This window comes from Alligator mississippiensis, chromosome 7 (genome assembly GCF_030867095.1).
Source record: "Alligator mississippiensis isolate rAllMis1 chromosome 7, rAllMis1, whole genome shotgun sequence".
NCBI lineage: Eukaryota > Metazoa > Chordata > Crocodylia > Alligatoridae > Alligator > Alligator mississippiensis.
The window spans coordinates 50,412,559-50,430,860 of NC_081830.1; the positions used below are offsets into that span (position 1 = coordinate 50,412,559).

General features: G+C 46.0%; 1 protein-coding gene across 3 annotated transcripts in view; it reads left to right on the top strand.

The window, feature by feature from the left end:
* The window catches only part of SGPP2 (sphingosine-1-phosphate phosphatase 2), a 121,355-nt gene that overhangs the window by 12,305 nt on the left and 90,748 nt on the right, over positions 1-18,302 (top strand). For 2 of the 3 annotated variants that reach the window (XM_059730944.1, XM_059730946.1), the window contains exon 1: positions 5,966-6,126. The exons of the other annotated variant lie outside the window; for it this stretch is intronic. In XM_059730944.1, coding sequence (XP_059586927.1) covers positions 5,998-6,126 — 129 coding nt within the window. In that variant the 5' untranslated portion in view covers positions 5,966-5,997. Of the gene's footprint in view, positions 1-5,965; positions 6,127-18,302 lie in introns of those variants that run through there. 3 annotated transcript variants of the gene reach the window in all.

The following is an 18,302-nucleotide window of genomic DNA, read 5'->3' on the forward strand; positions in this document are numbered from 1 at the left end:
ATCACTTAAACCGGTTTGTGTGTAACTTCTGTCCCTAGCCCAAGAGTCTATTGAAAACCAAATGCGAAACATTTCCTGCTTCTCTAGTGGGCACAGCTAACATGAGGGAATTTTCACCTACTAAAACTGGAAATTAATTCAATCCCCACCTATACCATAACAGAGGAAACTTTTCCACTGAACTTGCCGGGGGGGGGGGTTGCAGTGAGTAGACGGAAAGCAAAGACTTTGAATAATGTGTGAGAGAAAAAGGCAGGAAGGAAATAAATCCAAACCTTCTGGAAGGCATTTTGCTTTAGGACCCTTCAATACATGTTTCCTGTGCCTGCCAGCCTCTTCAACAGCTCTCACTCTGTAGTTTCCCCAAACATTAGCTTTCCTTTTTCCTATTTATTAAATTTTGTTAGATCTCTGTTTGCATTTCTTGCAGATATCCCTTTGTATTGGACTTGTCTAGTCCCTTTTCAGGTTACCTAACTAGCCCTCATGCTTTTGGAGAGAGCATAGTATCCTCTGAAGACTGAAAAGAAAATTATCTAAAATACAGGAGAAAAATAAAGCTGGAATTCACCAAACACAAACACTAAGCAATTCTTGGGTTGCTTTTGGCTGGAAATACTCTAACAGTAGCCTTGCATGCAATAATTTGGCTAAAATCAGAAGTTTTAGGCATACAGAATAATTATAAATAAACATTAACCCAATAGCTTTTAACCACAAAAACGGTTGGATTGAAGTTTAGAATTGGTTATCTTAGAATTGGATGATCTTAGATCATCTTACATTTTCTTAGGACAGATCCTGAACTCTATACTTCAGGCACAACTAACTCAATTTTGTGGAAATTTTGTCTGAATAAGAACTGAGAAAAAGTTTCAAGATTGATAGTACATTCTTAAATATTTGAGAGGCATTTCCGTGTTAAAATAATGGGGAAATAAATAAGCATAGTGGAATCTGGTTAATTGGTCAGTGGAACAGCTCATCACTATGATCTTATTAATTGGTGTGTTAAATCTGTACTAGAGTCTTACAGATTCATACACAAAGCACTATGGCTAATTTTCATGTCTTAAAGAGAAATGAGTTATTTCCATATATCAGCTTACTAAATCTAATACAGTCCATGCCCAATAAATAGTAGCTGTAAAAGGCACTGCCCTATGGCTTCCATAGGGCCTCTCCAAGGCAGCTGATGTTGCAAAACATGAATATTCTTCAGTTTTTCCGAGTGGGTTGGAAGATAATTCTTGTAATCTGATTAAAACAATTTGTGATGAATCTGGAGGCCAAATTTATCTTTCATTCAACTTTACTGAAGTCACTCCAAGAATGAGATTATAGTTTCATAGTTTCATAGTTGGCAGGGTCGGAAGAAACCTGAGCAGATCATCAAGTCCAAACCCCTGGCATGGCAGGAAAGAATGCTGGGGTCAAACAACCCCAGTGAGGTGTTCATCCAGCCTTCTTTTAAAGACCCCCAGGGTAGGAGCCAGCACCACTTCTCTTGGAATTTGGTTCCAGATCCTAGCCGCCCTGACGGTGAAGTAGCACCTCCTGATATCTAGCCTGAGTCTACCCTCTACCAGCTTGTGACCGTTATTTCTTGTCACGCTGGTAGTGCTCGGGGGAACAGGGACTCTCCCAATGCCTGTTGATCCCCCCTGACTAGTTTGTAAACAGCCACTAGATCCCCCCCCCAGCCTTCTCTTGTGGAGGCTGAACAGGTTCAGGTCCCTTAGCCTCTCCTCGTAGGGCCTGCCCTGCTGACCCCGATCATGCTGGTGGCCCTCCTCTGGACCCTTACCATGTTGTCCACATCCCTCCTGAAGTGCGGCGCCCAGAACTGGATGCAATACTCCAACTGCGGCCTGACCAGTGTTGCACAGAGGGGGAGCATCACTTCCTCGGACTTGCTCGAGATGCATCTGTGGATGCATGACAAGGTACGGTTTGCCTTCCTGACCATGTCCCCACATTGTCGGCCCATGTTCATTTTGGCATCAATAATGACTCCAGATCCTTTTCTGCCTCTGCACTGACAAGAAGAGAATTCCTCAGCCTTTAAGTATGCTGCTGGTTCTTCCCCACCAAGGTGCAGCACCTTGCACTTGTCAGTGTTGAAACCCATCCTGTTCTCATCTGTCCACCCCTGTAACCTGTCCAGGTACGATTGCAGCCGATTGCAGCCTATTCCTCCCTTCTAGCATGCCCACTTCTCCCCACATCTTAGTGTTGTCTGCAAATTTGAACAGGGTGCTTTTTGCCCTCTTGTCCAAGTCGCTGATGAAGATGTTGAACAGTGCGGGCCCCAGGACAGAGCCCTGGGGAACCCCACTGCCCACATCCCTCCAGGTCGAATAAGACCCATCCACCACCACTCTCTGGGTGCAGCCCTCCAGCCAGTTAGTGACCCGTCTGACCGTGTAGGTATTGACACCACAGTCTCCTAATTTTTTAATGAGGATGGGGTGAGAGACAGTGTCAAAGGCCTTCCTCATGTCCAGAAAGACTACGTCCACCGCGACACCTGCATCCAAGGATTTTGTGACCTGGTCATAGAAGGCCACCAGGTTGGTCTGACAGGACCTGCCTCTAATGAACCCATGTTGGTTGCCCCTAAGCATAATCTCCCCTGCTGGTCCCTTGTGGACGTGCGCCAGGATAACTCTCTCAAAAAGCTTCCCAAGGACTGAGGTAAGACTAACAGGCCTATAGCTTCCTGGGTCCTCCTTCCTCCCTTTTTTGAAAATGGGGATCACACTGGCCCTTTTCCAGTCCTCTGGCACCTCACCAAAGCACCAAAAGTGCTCATAAAACCGTGCCAGGGGTCCCGCAATGACCTCTGCTAATTCCCTCAGCATTCTGGGGTGGAAATCGTCAGGACCTGCTGGATGGAACCAAGCAATATAAATATATTTTAATTAAGTATTCTACATTCACATTATTTTTTTTTGTTTGAGAAAAAGCAGAAAATAAAACATTTCAAGTTATTTATGAATCCACCTTATATATGATGCAGTGCCAGAGGTTTATTTAATTAAAGAGTAGCATAATATCTGCAAGCACAGATAGACAAGTCAGAATGGATGTACAGCATGCTTGTGTGAACTAGTTTTGCACTGTGCCTTAAAGTGAAATCACTCTGACAAAAAGCTGAACTCTTTTTATTATGTGTGCAGAAGAGATGGATACACACAAATTATTAAAATACACTTCTACTTGAAAAGTGACTTTACCTGGAATTGTGGTGGCTCAGCACATCTAAAAGCCAGAGTGTAGGGTTTTCAGCTTTGAGAACCCAGGACCCTAGCAGACATTACACTTAAGATGTGATTAGTCTGTTAACCACATTTCAAGTAGTAACCTGGCCATACGTTCAGGGAATTAATTGCACCACTAAGATTGTGTATTTTTGTGGCTAATTTTCATTGTACCTTAAACTGAACACATGGCAGGACCACATTTGGGTCCCCAGGTAGTTTTGGTGGGGTCCCAGCCAACAATCAGCTGATCATCAGCAAAATTGGGACCACACTGGGACTGAAACTGCCCATTAATTCATATGTAATTTTTGCTTTGTCTCTTCTGTAACATCTGTTGGTAAGTACATTTCAGGTAAAAGCTGAGGTTCTCAATGAAATACAATAACTTTGGTCTTTTTATCCTCCCTGGATCAGGAGAGTCTTCTGGAAATATATTTATTGTAACACCCCAGCTGCCCGCGCGCACACACACTCTGGGTATATACCGTGTGTGTGTTTTTGTGGACAAGATGGCCCTGTGTTTTCACCATGTGCTTAGCACCATGGCAAGCTGGGTCTGTACCTGGGGCAAATATGTAAAACCCTCTGGCCTCATTGGCCAGGGGAAGCAGAGGTTTTCTTAGACAGATTGGTTGGGAAAGGAACTGGGGAGTGGTGCTCCTTGACTGGACAAGGCCAGGGTGATGTCATACAAAGGGATATTAGGGGAGTCACACTAGGGGAGGAGAAACTGCTAGTAGCTGCTGAGGAGCATAGTTTTTTCAATGGGAGAAGCAGTGCAGATAGTGAAAAGGGAGGCTCAGGTAGTGGGGAGAGAGAAAGTTGTCCCAGTGTCTGGGAACTCCTCTCTTCTCTTCTTCTTTCTCCTCCCCCGCCCCCCCAAGGGATTAATACCGGGGAAAAAAGCATTGGTTCCTTGGGTTTGCTGGCCAGGATTTAGGCCTGGCAGTGTTGGAGCCTGGGTGTTCCTAGTCCTGCCAGCTTTGGGCCAGCTGTAACCATTAATCCAGCTGGTTCCTTTGGAGTTTTCCTTTAGCTTTCATTTCAGCAGGCCATATAATCAGCCCAGAAGTGCAGGATATGTGCATGGTGTCTGGACCCACAGTCATTCCCCACAAATACAGCTTCTTGGGAGCAAAGACTGCCATGCCACTATCCCTCCAAGAGCATTGAAGGGCCCCTTCCACTGAAGCACCCCCACTCTCAAGCAGCTTCCCCCTACTGCAGCGCAACCATAGACTATGTTGTGTAGTTAGTAACATTTCACATTGCATTTGGTGTTTCTTCCTGTTTCCTGTATTGAATCTGTTGGGGTTTTTTTGTTTGGTTTGGTTTGGGGGTTTTTTTTGGTGGGGGGTTACACTGCTTGTGAGGCAGGGTTTTTGTTTATGTGGACACACTAGTAATTAATTTAGTGTTTTCAGATTTCTGGGCAGGGGCTTGAGCCACAGGTATAAATTTATAAGGTACCCCAAAATGTGAATCTGGCCCTTGTGCTGCCAAGCAGTGCCCAGAAGGGTTACATTGTGCTAGTTGGAGTAGAAATGTATTATCAAACAGAGGCTTTTGCACAGAACTGGACGTAGTTGGGTTCTGGATTATAGGGACATCCTCTAGAAGCTGCTTGCACAGCAGAGCCTGTGCAACAAGAGGACTTTGTTCCCAGCTGGAGCTTAAGTTGCTGATCCCAGAGGGAGGGGGCTGCTCTACCAGTTTCTGATTACAGGCTTGACCACTGCTCCTGTTGCAGCCTGACCTAGTGATAGCTTCCAAGATCAGAGTCAAAACTTTGAGCAGGCAGTGGCAGCAGAAGCAAGATTACAGGGGTGATGTGATTGCACCAGCCTGCACCACCAATAATGCAGATATTTAAAAACTGAAGCCCCAGCACTAACCCTCAGAGAGGGAGTTCCCTTAATCCTGTCTGGACATGACAAATGCAATGATCACGGTGGCCAGGCCCTCACACCTAGAAAGGAAAAGAATTTACAAACAAGCTGCAGCTGGATGGTGGTTCATCCCGGGTGTTACCTAACTGCATTTAGGGAGGAAATGAACCCGATCCAAGTCTTCAGGGCTGGCACTACAGCCCAGACCCCAACTTCTGTTGGTGCTGCCGCTCCCCACCTCTGCCACAGGCGAGACCTCTCGGAGGGGCCTCCAGGCCAGTGACTCCCGACCAGGGCGCGGGAGGGCTTCTCAAGGGCGCTGCGCGGCGCGGCGCGCCACCAGCACAGCTGGGCGAGTGCACGGGGTGAGCCCGGAGACGTCAAGCAGGAATCCGCGGTGTTAAAACCACCCTGGCCGGCCGCGGTCTTTCCGAGAGGTTTTTGCCACAGGAGAATTACTTTTCTGCAGTCAAAAAGGAGGTGAAGAAGGTAGTTTCCGAGGGCAGCCCCGGGTCTCCGCGCTGGAGAACCAGCGCCCAGACCGGGGATCTCCACCTGGCTCAGGCTGGAGGCGGCCGCGGCCCCGGGGACCGCCCGGCTCGTGGTGGCGGCCTGTGGAAGAGGGACGGGGCGGCTCTGCGGGAGGCCCCGGGGCTGCGGCTCCGTTTGACGCGCCGGGTTCATCCCGGGAAGCAGGTTTGTGCCCGGCCCCAGCCCGAGCCGCTGCGGGCGGGAAGCGAAGCCGTGTCCGGGGCGGGGCGGGGCGGGGCGGGGCGGCTGCACCTGTTCGCTGGCCCCGCGAGCCGAGCCGAGCCGAGCCGGGCGGGCGCTGGTTGCGGACCATGGCCTGGCTGCTCCGCGCCCTGCTCGGCTCCCAGCTCGTCGCCCACTTCCAGCGCCGCTGCGGGCTCTTCCCCGCCGCCGAGGCCCCGCTCCGGGACCCCTGCAACGGGCCTGGCCGCCGCCCGCAGGTAACCCGCCGCCGCGCGCTCCGGCACCGCCCCGCCCCCGGCTGCGGGAGCGCGCGTGCGAGCTGACGGCGGTCCGGCCGCGCCCTCCCCGCGCCTGGGCCTCGGGCCGGGCTGAGCCCCGGGGTCGGTGCGTGCGGGGGCGGTGAGGAGGAGCGGGGCCTCTCCGCGCCCCGCACCCCCCCCCCCCCCCCCTCAGCTGCGGGTCTGGAGGACGGTGCGGGTCGGGCCGTGGGACCTGGGCCCAGGATTGCTTCTTTCGAGACCTGCCCGAGTGTGCTCTCTGCAGTCGTGGAGTAGCAGGCGGTGCCTGGCCCGGGACTTGGGCGACGCAAGGGGGGGGGTTCCAGCCTGCTCCAGCTAGGTTTGAGCAAGGACTGTCAGGCCAGGGAGCCCCTGAGCTGCCCGGGCAAGGCAGCCTCTGGGCAGAGCTGGCAGCAGTTGCTGGGGGACATGCTACGGGGCTCCTCCATGTGTTTGTTTCCTTTGCCTGTGGTTAAGGGTAAGCCCTTGTAAATGACAACTGGAAATCTTGCTTTCAGTGTTTATCCGTGACTTCTGTTTGCTCTAAGATTATAGGGTTTAGGTGTATAATATCACTCCTTGTTTCTTATGAGTTCATTGGACCCACTGTGTACAAACTTGGAAAGCAGCCTATGTCTATTTGAAAAGGTTCAACTGCACATGTACTTTGCATGCATCTGAAACATTATGGATACATGTTTATTTGATACCTGTCCTAGTCTTTTTTGGTTGCTTGCACATGTATTTACTTGTTGGGGGGTTTTGGGGTATGTACTAATGTCTTTCCGTGAAGAAGACCGATGTTGTCCTACAAACCACCAAGAGATGTGTTTCCAGTCTAGTTGAAACTAGAAAATGAGACTTGTACTGCTTTAGTGACTGACTGCCAAGCAGCCAGTAGGCTGGCTGAAGGGGAAAAATGCCATAGCAGTGTCTGATGTAAAGGGATATTTTCTGGTGTCCCTTCTCAAAGGAACTGCACAGGTGGAGAAATAGTAATTATTTTTCTATGTTACCATCCTCCAATCTGAAATAATAATGACCTCCTGCAAAATATTATTGCTGGCTCTATGGGCTGTTGCTGGAAGTAAGATGGTAATTGTGTGTGAACAGGAATCTGAAATTTCAAAGTGCAATTGGCCCTCTCCTCCCCCCCCCCATAAAAACTTGTTTTGTAGCTCTTGTTTACCTTTGCTCTTGCAACTCATCAAGAAAATATGAGGAAAGTGAACAGGACTGCATGAGAGAAGTGCTGGAGAGGTTATGAAAAAAAAAATAGTGTAGGAAAAGGAGGTGAACATATCCTATGCAGGACTTAAAAAAAAAATGGTGTAATTTGGCATAGCTCCACTGCCAGTGTAAACTGGCAGAGTTCCACTGGTTAAGGATCCAGCCCCATATCTGCAGTATTGTATTACAGGTCAAAAGGCATGTTCTGGGACGTGATAAGTAAAGAAAAGCAACTGAATGAAATTAGAATAAGTAGGAAGTGAATACAAAGTTGCACCTACAGTGCTGTAGCAAGCAAGTTTGATGCCTGCGGCAGCTCACCCTTGCCCTACACACAGATCCGGGAGGCACATGCTCCCCCATGCTTGTCCAGGGGTACACACAGCAGCAGCAGGAGCTACCTTTTCTCCCCCCCCCATCCCCATGCCCCACCAAATGAGCCACTTGCAGCTGCCTCCCGTGTCCCACCCCAGCTGGGCAGCACCTGTTGGTGCCCCTTCGTTTTAGCATCTGGGGCAGTTGGCTTGCTTGCTCCTCCCTTGCTACAGTACTGGACACCTTTCTACTGAAAGATATATGATTTTTGTTTAAAAAAAAAAATGGTTAGCAGTAGAACTGTGTCCCTCTTAACCTAGTTTTGTCTGTAGCAAGTTCCTGTAAATTTATAGCAGATATATTAACACAGTGGTCTCAAGTACGTCCACTCAGGCATTTGCAACAAATGAGTTAAAATAATTCTTACAAACTAGCATGGATTTTTGTGTTCCAGTAAGCCTTAATGGTGCTAGTTAGGAAAGGAAATAAAAGAAGATAGGAGAGATGGGAGAAAGAACTCCTTAAAAAAGAGACTTTTTAAATATAAGTAGACAAGGTTTTTTGGGTGAATCTGATATCTTTATCAACCTACACCCTTTTAAATATAAAGTAGAGTACATTCATCTTTAGTAGGAACTTTGGTAAAAGAGATGTGCAGCAATATCTGACCATGCTTATTCTAACTCTGGTTCTAAATGAAAAGAGGTGCATTCTGAGAACGTGTTTTCTCTGATGCCTTTTTGGGAAGACTACTATTCACCCTCACTCTGATTTGATTTTTTTTTTTTATTTATTTTTTATTATGATTAAGACTTATTGACCTTTCTGTGTTCCAGGTGGAGACGAGCAAGACCTCCTTAAGACCGTAATAATATTGACACTTGTCAGAGTGACTATGCTGAAGACAAACTGGGTGGTTAACACCTGTCAAAAGGATTGCTTCAGATTGTGCAAACAAAAGTAGGACTTAGATATGTTCTAAGTAGGTATCTGGCCTGGCACTTGGCAAGTATAGGTTCAATTCCTTACTTTTGTGCAAATTTTTTCACAAGTATTGTAGTTAGTCTCCCTGAGGCAGGTTCTCAAAGATGCTTAAGTATTTGGCCAACCATTTGGTGTTGGCTTTTGAGAAAGTCAGTGCTGCCACATGTAATAAGCAGCTCTGTGCCTTTTCAGTTGTCTGCCCAAATGAGGATACCTTTCCACAGCTCAGCAGTCCTAGCTCATGCTGAACAGCTTGTCTTGGGGATTTGGAAGTGATGTTCTCAAAATTGGCATTTCCACATGCATCTCCTTAATGGGACCTAATCCTGAAGATCTGATGTGAGCACGCCTAAACAGAATAAGGCTGAAATAGAGTTCTGTGTGTCCATTTTGGTGCACAGGGCTGCCTGTGGATTGAGAGAGACCTGACTCCAAATCTCTGCTGTACTTGATATTGGAGCAGGGGCTCAAACCAGATCTCCCAAATCCCACGCCAGCCTCCTGACCATTTGGCCATGGAGTTTTATATGAAATGGAACAGCCCCAACTTGCTACAGACACCTGGGAGCTAGGTGCATGTGGGACCCTTACTTGAGTTGTAAGTCACTGCTCCAATTGGGCAGATTTCAAATTGTCCCCTACAGGATGATGAGTATTCTAACCAGTAGAATGTCTGCATGCCCACTTGGCCCCCACATTCTGTAGTCTTTCAGATAGGAAACTTTGGCTTAGCTGCTGAACTCCAGGATGGTTCCTTGCTGAACATTCTGCATAGAGGAAAGCATTGGCCTGACCTTCCCTCTGGTTGGGTTTTGTCCATTGTGGAAAAGTGCCGAAGTCCTGTCCCCTAGCAAATTGTTCTTCTAAACTTCCTCTGAGGTGACAGGAATTGGTTATGTTTGGAGGTGGAATGAGTTTCTTAGTCTGCACCAGCAAAATCCTCTCCCTCGCACCAATTTTATGAAAAGTTGTTTGAAATTCTCATTACAGCAGGTGTTTTCTTCTTTTCCCTTTATGTGTTAAAGTATACTGCCAAGAGGTAGCTAATATGATTCACGTAGTAATTGTTATTTAAATAGTAGGCATAACTCCACCCTTCTCTTACTACTAGGAGGCAAACACTGAACTGGATTTGCTTAGATCATTTAAACAGAATAAGGGGCATATTAAGAGATGAAAAATTATTAGAGCAAGTGCCAACATGATATTACCTAAGAAGCTGTCCTTTTGAATTTCCCAAACCTCTCCAGAAAACTTTCTACAGGGAAATTCTTGATGTTCTAACAAAGTCATTTTAGTTACCTTCAAAGCAACTGTATAATAGCCGCTGGCTACAGCATGAGGTTGTGAAGCGAATTTCTCTGCTTTCATCAAGTAGAAAAAAATAAGGATTATTGCTCTCCTAGTACTTTTTAAGATGCTAGTAGAGCAGGGAGTAGAACAGTACAAATCATGAATGATGTTCACAGAGGTGTCATTTGCACAGGAGAATACTTTGTTCCCACACACTTGCCGTCATTGTGCATTTTTTCTCACTTGGAGAGAAGGGGAGGAGGTATAGTTCCCTTCTGAATGGGAGACATTGCATGTGCATAGATGATGTCATTCTCCACTGTCATTGTAGTGCTGAATAATTTTGTTTTGCCACTGTCATTAGCAGGAAATATAACAAAACTTAATCTCAGGGTGCATGTAGTGTCATGTGGCAAGAGGTATTGTAACACTGGGTTCATGCAGTAGTGTTTCCCAGAGCGTTATTCCTACTTTTCTATGCACTATATTTTTCTTTTAGATGAGGATTGAGTTCAACTCCCTTTACAAGGGAACAACAACAATAAAAAGCAAAACAAAAAAACACGTTGGGCTTCAGTAACAAATGTAGTCCTTAGTTTAGTTCATTTAGATCAACTCTGACAATTTCTGGAAATTAGAAGGTAACAGAATAGCACCAGTTGTCTCCTCTACTTCAAACTCACTCTCTGGTACAGCTCTTCTGTAAATTCAAGTGGTAGATTAAGGGCCCAGTCTATGCAACTAAGAATGTGAGGTAAGGTCACCTTTTCCCTGAAACTACAATTAAAAAAAACAACAAACTAAGTCAATTGCTTTTTATTGATGATGATCTCAAGTAGTAGGTTCCCTAGGAAGCACAAGCACACATAAGGGCTTTATGTATTTTTTGAGAAACATATAGAAGGCAGCGCACATCCCTCAGCCACCTATGAGGTTGCCAGTGCAGCTTTCAAGGTCACGAAATTTGAACAACTCCATTTTAAGCTTTAGGGAATAGTATGGCAACAGTAGCTTTCTACATACTTCAGCATCATCTTTCTCAACTCCACATTTCAGAAGGCACAGGAGAGGAAGGGAAATAGGAGATGGCTAATTTGTCTGTGTTTTAATTTCCCCTCTAAATTAGAGGAAAAACAGGTTTCTCCCCCCCCCCCCCCCCCCCCAAAAAAAAAAAATTAAGAGTACGGTATTAAGTGCATAAAAAAGCCTATATTTCAAATGTTACTGTAGTAAAGTTATCTTTTCTTCAATCCTTAACCATACAGATGTATTTCTTCTGAAAAGGCTGAGGCCTCTGAGGAATAGAAAAAAAATCCTGGTCTAAAAGAAGAGTTTAGAAGATGATGAAGGGTGGGGGGGGATGAGAGGGGGAAGGAATGAATTCCAGAAATAGACCAAAGAGACAGGTATTTTAAAAGTAGTCTCTGGCCATCAGGAGAAACCTTTTCTTCGTTCCATGCTTTGTAGAGGAAAGCTCACCAGCAGCATATTTAGATAGGAAAGGATTTGCCTTGGAATACTGGTTCTCAGCATTTTCCTCGAGGCGTTCCTTCCACTTCTTTTCAATGTGTTCTCTAGTCAGGACCATCATCACCTCTTTCACTTTGTCAAGAGTCAGTAGAAGTTGATCGGTGTGTTGCCAGTTACTAATATCTTTCAGGCTACCAACTACATAACTGCTCTGAGGAGCAGGAAATAGAGAAGATAAAATATACCTATATACGTTTCCTTCTCCATGGTAAGTCAAGGGTTGGAGGCAGGAGAAGGGAGGAGGAAACTCTATTTGTTAATTTCTTGCAAATGGTTCATTACAAATCAAGGAGAATTGCCTTCACAGCACAGAGGATTAAGGTTTTATGGATATGTTTATTTAAAACAAGAGTACATAAAAACTCTATGTTGAGAGGCATAAGGCAGCAAGATGTCAGAGAGATGGGGAAAACTAAAGTTAAGAGTCTCCTTTTTGGCAGGGAAAAATCAAATAGCTTGCTGTAATGCAGCCTGCAGTCTATTTTTAATGAAAAAAGTAATGGTTTCCATTACAGCCAAACTTAGAGCCCAGAGGCTGTAAAGAAGACTTTAAGAGAAAAAGACCAAATCGATCCATTTCTCAGGGAGTTAGTTTAAGCAGTGGTGCTCAAACTTTTGGCCCTGTGGGCACTCTGTAGTGCACAGGGCCATGTTATTTGGCCTGTAGAGTGCTCAATGGGTCCAGAAATTTGGCAGCAGAGGAACAGCAATTTTAATGCTGCCACTATCGCCCTCCTTCCTTCCCCTCCCCCTGCCCCAACTACATTTTCAGACCCTGTGGGCTGGATAACAGCTCCAGGAGCTGGACTTGGCCCACAGACCAGGGGTTGAACACCCCTGATTTTAAGCTATGCTAAAACTTACTGGCATAAGCTGCGTTTACAGTAAGGAGTTTGTTGATTTAGTTCTACCTGTATAGTTATACCAATAAACCTTACAAGAGGAGGTAAGCCCTCTGCCTCACTCCTGTTTTCACAGCATTTCTTTGAAAATATGAAACGTTGATTCAGCAAACAACCTAATTAGTAAATATTCCACTAGAAATAATTTAATTGTTGAAAGGCATGCATGAATAACTGAAGACTTCCGGCACTGTTTTCAATTGTATAATGAAAGGGATGTCAATTAGACTCCTAATAAATGCTTAAAAAAAGAAAAAAGCAGCAGGGAGAAAGTATATCATTATTGTAGCACAAACCAGAATTGGCAGACTTTTCAAAAGAAATTGCTTTGGCAGCAGTTTACATGAATCAGCCATCTTCAAAAAGAAAAGAGAACCAATACTTTCTATACCTCTTTCACTAAGCCATGGCTTGCACAGAATTGTTCCTGAGAAACGCAAGTACAAAACCTGTATGAAAGTTTTATAGGTATATAAACCTGGGTTTGTATTGGTTTAGCTTATGCAGACAGCTTTACACATTCAAACTACACTAGGTTCACATACATAGTGTGTAAAATACACTTTTGCACCAGTTTAGTTTAGACAAAGTTGTCCTGTAATCAGGTTTTAAGGTGAATGTCATGTAACTTCTGCACATTTAGACAAGGCCTGAACAAAACTATATACCCATTCTAGACCTCTAACTTACCTGCTTGCAAGGCATGACAATTTTTTCTTGCGTACCAGGTGACCAGCAAGTGGCCTGCACAGACCAGAGATACTTGTGGCAAGGGCAGAGGAGAACTGTTTGCCTCAGAGGTCTTTACAGGAAAAGACCCCTTTTGTCTGAACCTTCACCTGTATGAAAAGTCATTACTTCACATCCTAGCTTCCTATTTTTATCGTCTGGTATCTGAAGTGCTGTCATCTAGGTGTAGTAATGCCTACAAGCAGGTTTAATATTGAATTATGTAATTCTGGTAATTAAAGTAATCCTTCCAAGGAAAAGTAAGAAAACCAGATTGCAAGAATGGGCTGGGTAGGGATGGATGAGCTGGTGGGTTGGTGCACCAAGAGTCACTAGGGCCAAGGGATTAAAATCCTCTGTCTTGCTAGAAGATGCAATTACTTAGTGAGCCCAGCTGCCTCAGTGCTTCATCTGCTGCCTGTCTTGTGTTTGGACTTCGTCATTTCTTATATGACGCCTGTGTTGTGAATTATTTCCTGAAGAATAGGAATTGAATAGAATATTACCCCACCAATATTTTTTTTTAATGCTAAACATTTCCATAACGGGGCTTATGATTGTTAAACACTGATGACACACTAGCCAAGTGTGTCCGACTCCAAATGAACCACATGAGACAGCCTGCTGGTGCCTTAATACTTTAACTCAAGCAACATGCCTCTGCTTTGGAATGAAAGGTCCTGGGCTCAATCATGAATTCGTCTACTGAACAGTTATTACATAGAAAGCATGTTGGAACGTAGCTGAAATGAAAAGCTTCTCATCATCAGATTTCTCTATAGCAGGGATGCTCAAACTCCAGCCCACAGAGCCATTCCATTTGACCCATGGGGCTCTGCATGGGTCCAGAAACTTGGCGGCAGGGGAGTGGTGACCACCCTCCCCTTCCTCTGCCAAATCCCCAAACCCCATTCCCTGTGTGGCTGGTCAGAGCCAAGCTATGTTTCATTCCCCCTTGCGGCTGGGCCCTCCCTGCTTCTGCACTGGGGCAAAACCATGCCCCCTTCTCCTCCCCTTCCCATAAAGGCTGGGCCATGCCCCCTTCCCTCTCCATGGGGCCAGGTCAAGCTCTTTTTCTCTGTGGGGCTGTGCAGACTGCCCCTCCCCATCCCCCTGTCCCACAAGGCCAGATGGTGCCCACTGTGCCTGTCTGGGCACTGGATCAGGAGCACTGGCTGGATCTGGCCTGTGAATAGACAGGGCACTGCCAATCCAACATACTAGGCAAAAAGGTTGGGCACCATTGCTTTATAGGAATTGCCTGAAGGACCTTCTTACTCTGCTTGATTAAAAACCTTCATAGCAGCTGTTGGGAGAAACACTGCCCCAGCCTTAGGGTGAGAATGAAAATTGGAGGGAACAGGTTTCCTAAACAGACATAGTGGAATTATAATCTTAAGAAAAGCGAAGTCGGAGAGCTAGGACCCAGTCATCAGGAGTGCTTATATGCTGATCTAAGCAAAGAAGATAATGCCTAAAGTTTTTCAAAGATGAAGGCAGCTTTTCTAGAAAGTGGCCTGACTTGTAGCAGCAATGCCTCTGCACTTGTGGCTGGAAGTGTCTGCTACTTGTTCTTAAGGCACAGGCAGAAATGACATTTGTCACACGATTGGCACCTTGGAAGTTGCCTTGAAGCCGTGCCCAAATAACGAACACAGCTGCAGAGCCCTCCAATCGCACAACAAATTAATTCTTATTGTATAAGGGTTCAAATGAAGCCCCTCCTAAGTGGAGCAACTTAATTTCTGCCTGCTGCAGCACAGCGAGCTGCAGCTGCTGGGTCTAAATGGAGGGGGAGAAGGCAGGGGTGTGCAGTCCTTTTTGGACTTTCCTCCTCCTTGCTAGAGGAGGGCAGGGGAGTAGACTGGAGCCCCTCTCCTCAGGGTGGGGGGAGGAGGGCGGAAGGGCTCCAATTTACTTGACCCTCACTCCAGCGGGGCTGAGAATCCCAAAAGGTACCTCCCTCCCCTACCTTCTACCCCCTCCCATCAAGAGACGGCAGTGGAGCTGGGGGCAGGTGAGGCGAGGAGAGGAAAGCTGGGGGGCAGGGGTGGGGAAGACCTAGCTTCATTCCCTGCATCAGCTCAAATTTGGAGCCAATCTTCCACTCCCTTGATCCAACAGCTAATGTAGGTTGAATTGGAGGGATTGGTCTAACTTGTGGGTTCCCAAACTATAGTACACGTACCCCTCGGGGTACATGCAGGGTTTGGAATGGGGGGGGGTGGGCTGCCCCCATAAAAGATGAGACCCCAGCCCACCGCATGGCTTTCTAAGCAGCTCAGGCAGTGGTGGCTCCTTCTGGCTTCTGGCTGCCACCACTGCAGACCCCTTCCCTGCCCTCAAGTGTCAGGGTGTAATTTGAACCCTGTATGCAAGACATCTCTGGAGGGTACACAGGAGAAATTGTGTAATAGTGGATTTAATTTTCATTATAATAATTGGCATTTAAGGGAATATAAAATGTAGGCTGGTAGGGGTATGCAGGCAGCTAGTATATCTGGAAGGGGGTATGCAGTAAGAAAAAGTTTGGGAACCTCCGGTTTAACTCATGATGATTTTGTTGACTTGACATGTGTCAGATCAATGCTTAGGATCTCAATATCGCGCTGTTAGGCAGGAGGGTGACACACAAAATCTCACACACACACTGCACATGCAACACTATGGATCCATGCACATATATACACACAAACACGTACTTCAGTGGCTGTGTGTTAACAGTAGGGGGCACTTGGGGGTAATTGGTGACTAGGGAGCACTTGGGGCCTGAGGCAGAGGAGGCAGTGGAGATGGGACCAGGAGAGCCGGGAGAATGGAGGCAGCGGAGGTTGAGGTAGGAAGCTGCGGGGGAAGAGCCAGCAGAGAAGCTGGAGAGGTGGCGGGGAATACTGGGGTAGAGAGCCAAGAAGTGGAGGCAGATAAGATCCGGGGAAAGAAAGCTGAAAGCCAGGAGGTGGAGGTGGAACAAAGTTTGGAGGTCAGGAGAGGTGGAGGTGATGGAGCAGCGGTGAGCCGGAGGATCAGGAAGCTGGTAGAGAAGTCGGGATGTAGAGAGAGAGCTGAGATGGGGGTCAAAGGTGGTTAAGAGCTGGGATGGGGAGCGGAGGGACAGAGGGATGGGAGTTAGACATGAGGTTGGGTCAGAGGCAGGGGCAAAAAAAGCAGAGATTAAGTGGGGAGCCTTAAGACAAAGGCCAGCTTGGGGTCCAAAAATATCAGTTTTATTAGACGGGCAACACAATATACAGACCATGAAGTTACTGGTGCCCATATACACTCGCACAATGGTAGCCAGAGGAAGAAGGCTTAGTAGAGGAATTGGAGTCAAGGTGGATAGAAATAGAACTCAGGTCCCTTGTTTGGAGGGAAGATGTGGGTGATAGCTACCTATCCCAGGCTGAGAGTTGATTCTCGATGGCCAGTCGAGGTCTTCTCCAGCAAGGTGTCGTTCAGAGGAGGTCGCCGGCAGGGCTCATGGGTGGATAGGTGGCGTTGCATAATACTGGTCCAGATGGAGAGGGCATCCCAAGGAGTTTGCACTCTACTACCCCTTTGATAGGGGTGGGCTATCTGTGAGTCCAATGGACAGGACATGCCCAGGCAAGGGCCAGTCCTGCTCAGATGAGGTCATGCAGTTCCAGGTGTCCTCATTGTCTGGTGAGATAGTGGTGGAGTTTCTGGTTTCTATTCTGTTCTTTGTTTCTGTGTTGCTGGTTTCTTGGAGGGTCTTTATCTTTCAAATATTGGGTCCTGGGAATAGGTCTGTGTTTCAGGGACAGTCAAGGCAAGGCGGTGGTCCGGTCATTGAGCAGAACCTATTTTTAGGCCTGCTGCCATTATGTCTGAAGCACCCTCATTCATCCTTATTCACCCAGGAACCAATTTACATAGGAGGGGTAGGTATGAGTCATAGTTGCCACACAGTTACAATAGGGTATGCCTGGGCAGGGGTCGCAAAATGGAGACTTGACATTACAAGATGGACGGTTGACATTACTTTGGTTAACTTATAGGAACAGGTGTAAATCATAGAATATCAATGTAAAACAATACAAACTAATACATACATAATAGGAATACAATATAAAACAGTAAAAATCAATATAAAAATACCAGAACACTATTTACAATATAAAAAGGGGCTTGTCACAATAATGGCATGTAAGAACTTAGCTTATCTATGACTACTTCTAACTACTTATAAGGAATAGAGAGGGCAGAGAGAAAGTCAGAAATGGTAGGGGAAGGGGAGGGAATGTATTTTGAAATAATAAAAAAACAAACGAACTGGGGGTTTTGCTATAATTTCTGTGAATCATCATTTGCTAGAACTCAGAGCTGCACTTCTGTCTGCACTCTTACTGATACTTATGGGTTTTGCTTGCAAGATTTTTACATACCAGATGATGGACATTTCTGATTCATTTGTTGTCAGCCCATTGCTACAAGCTGGTGAAAGATTAAACAGAAGCTCCAGCATATCTAGTATTCATGTTCTTTAGTCAAAAGAGCAACACTTTTTAATTTTTTTGAAAAAAAAAATCTGAAGCTAATTTAGGATTTGTAGTCTGCTGCAAAGAGTGTCAGATGGCTGAGGGGCCTTGCTTCAGAACTTAGGTCAAGTTTGTTTCGTATTCCAAGACCTGAGCCAGCCACCCTGATATTAAGCAGTACTGTAATCTGCAAGCATTGATTGATTGTATTTCTGTTGCTGCAATGTATCTAAAAATAGATGCCCTGCTTGCTGAGCCCTGTCCAGACTTCATTTAAGTTCAGGCCAATTCACTGGAGCCCTACTTAGAATGCATCCTACCTATCTAAATTGGGAACCAGCAATGGATGCTTACTTTGCAGCATGTAGATACTATGCCATTCAGAATTACTTTAAACAATCTGGGCATATGCACCAAGCAAACACAGACTGTATCTTTCCATGATTCAAAGAGACACCCTAGTGAAATGTATTTTGAGAAGAGAGTGCAGAGTGAATGATCTTCAAAGCCTTTATTTGAAAAAGTCTCTCTCTTCCTAATGAATTCCTATATGATCAAGTCATTCACTTTCTAGTTCTGTCTCTCATATTAAGAAGTTGAAGCACTCCAAAGACCGCCAGTGGGCTCAGTGTTTGAATCCAGACAGGTTTGGATTCATCTGACCAGGCATACTAGC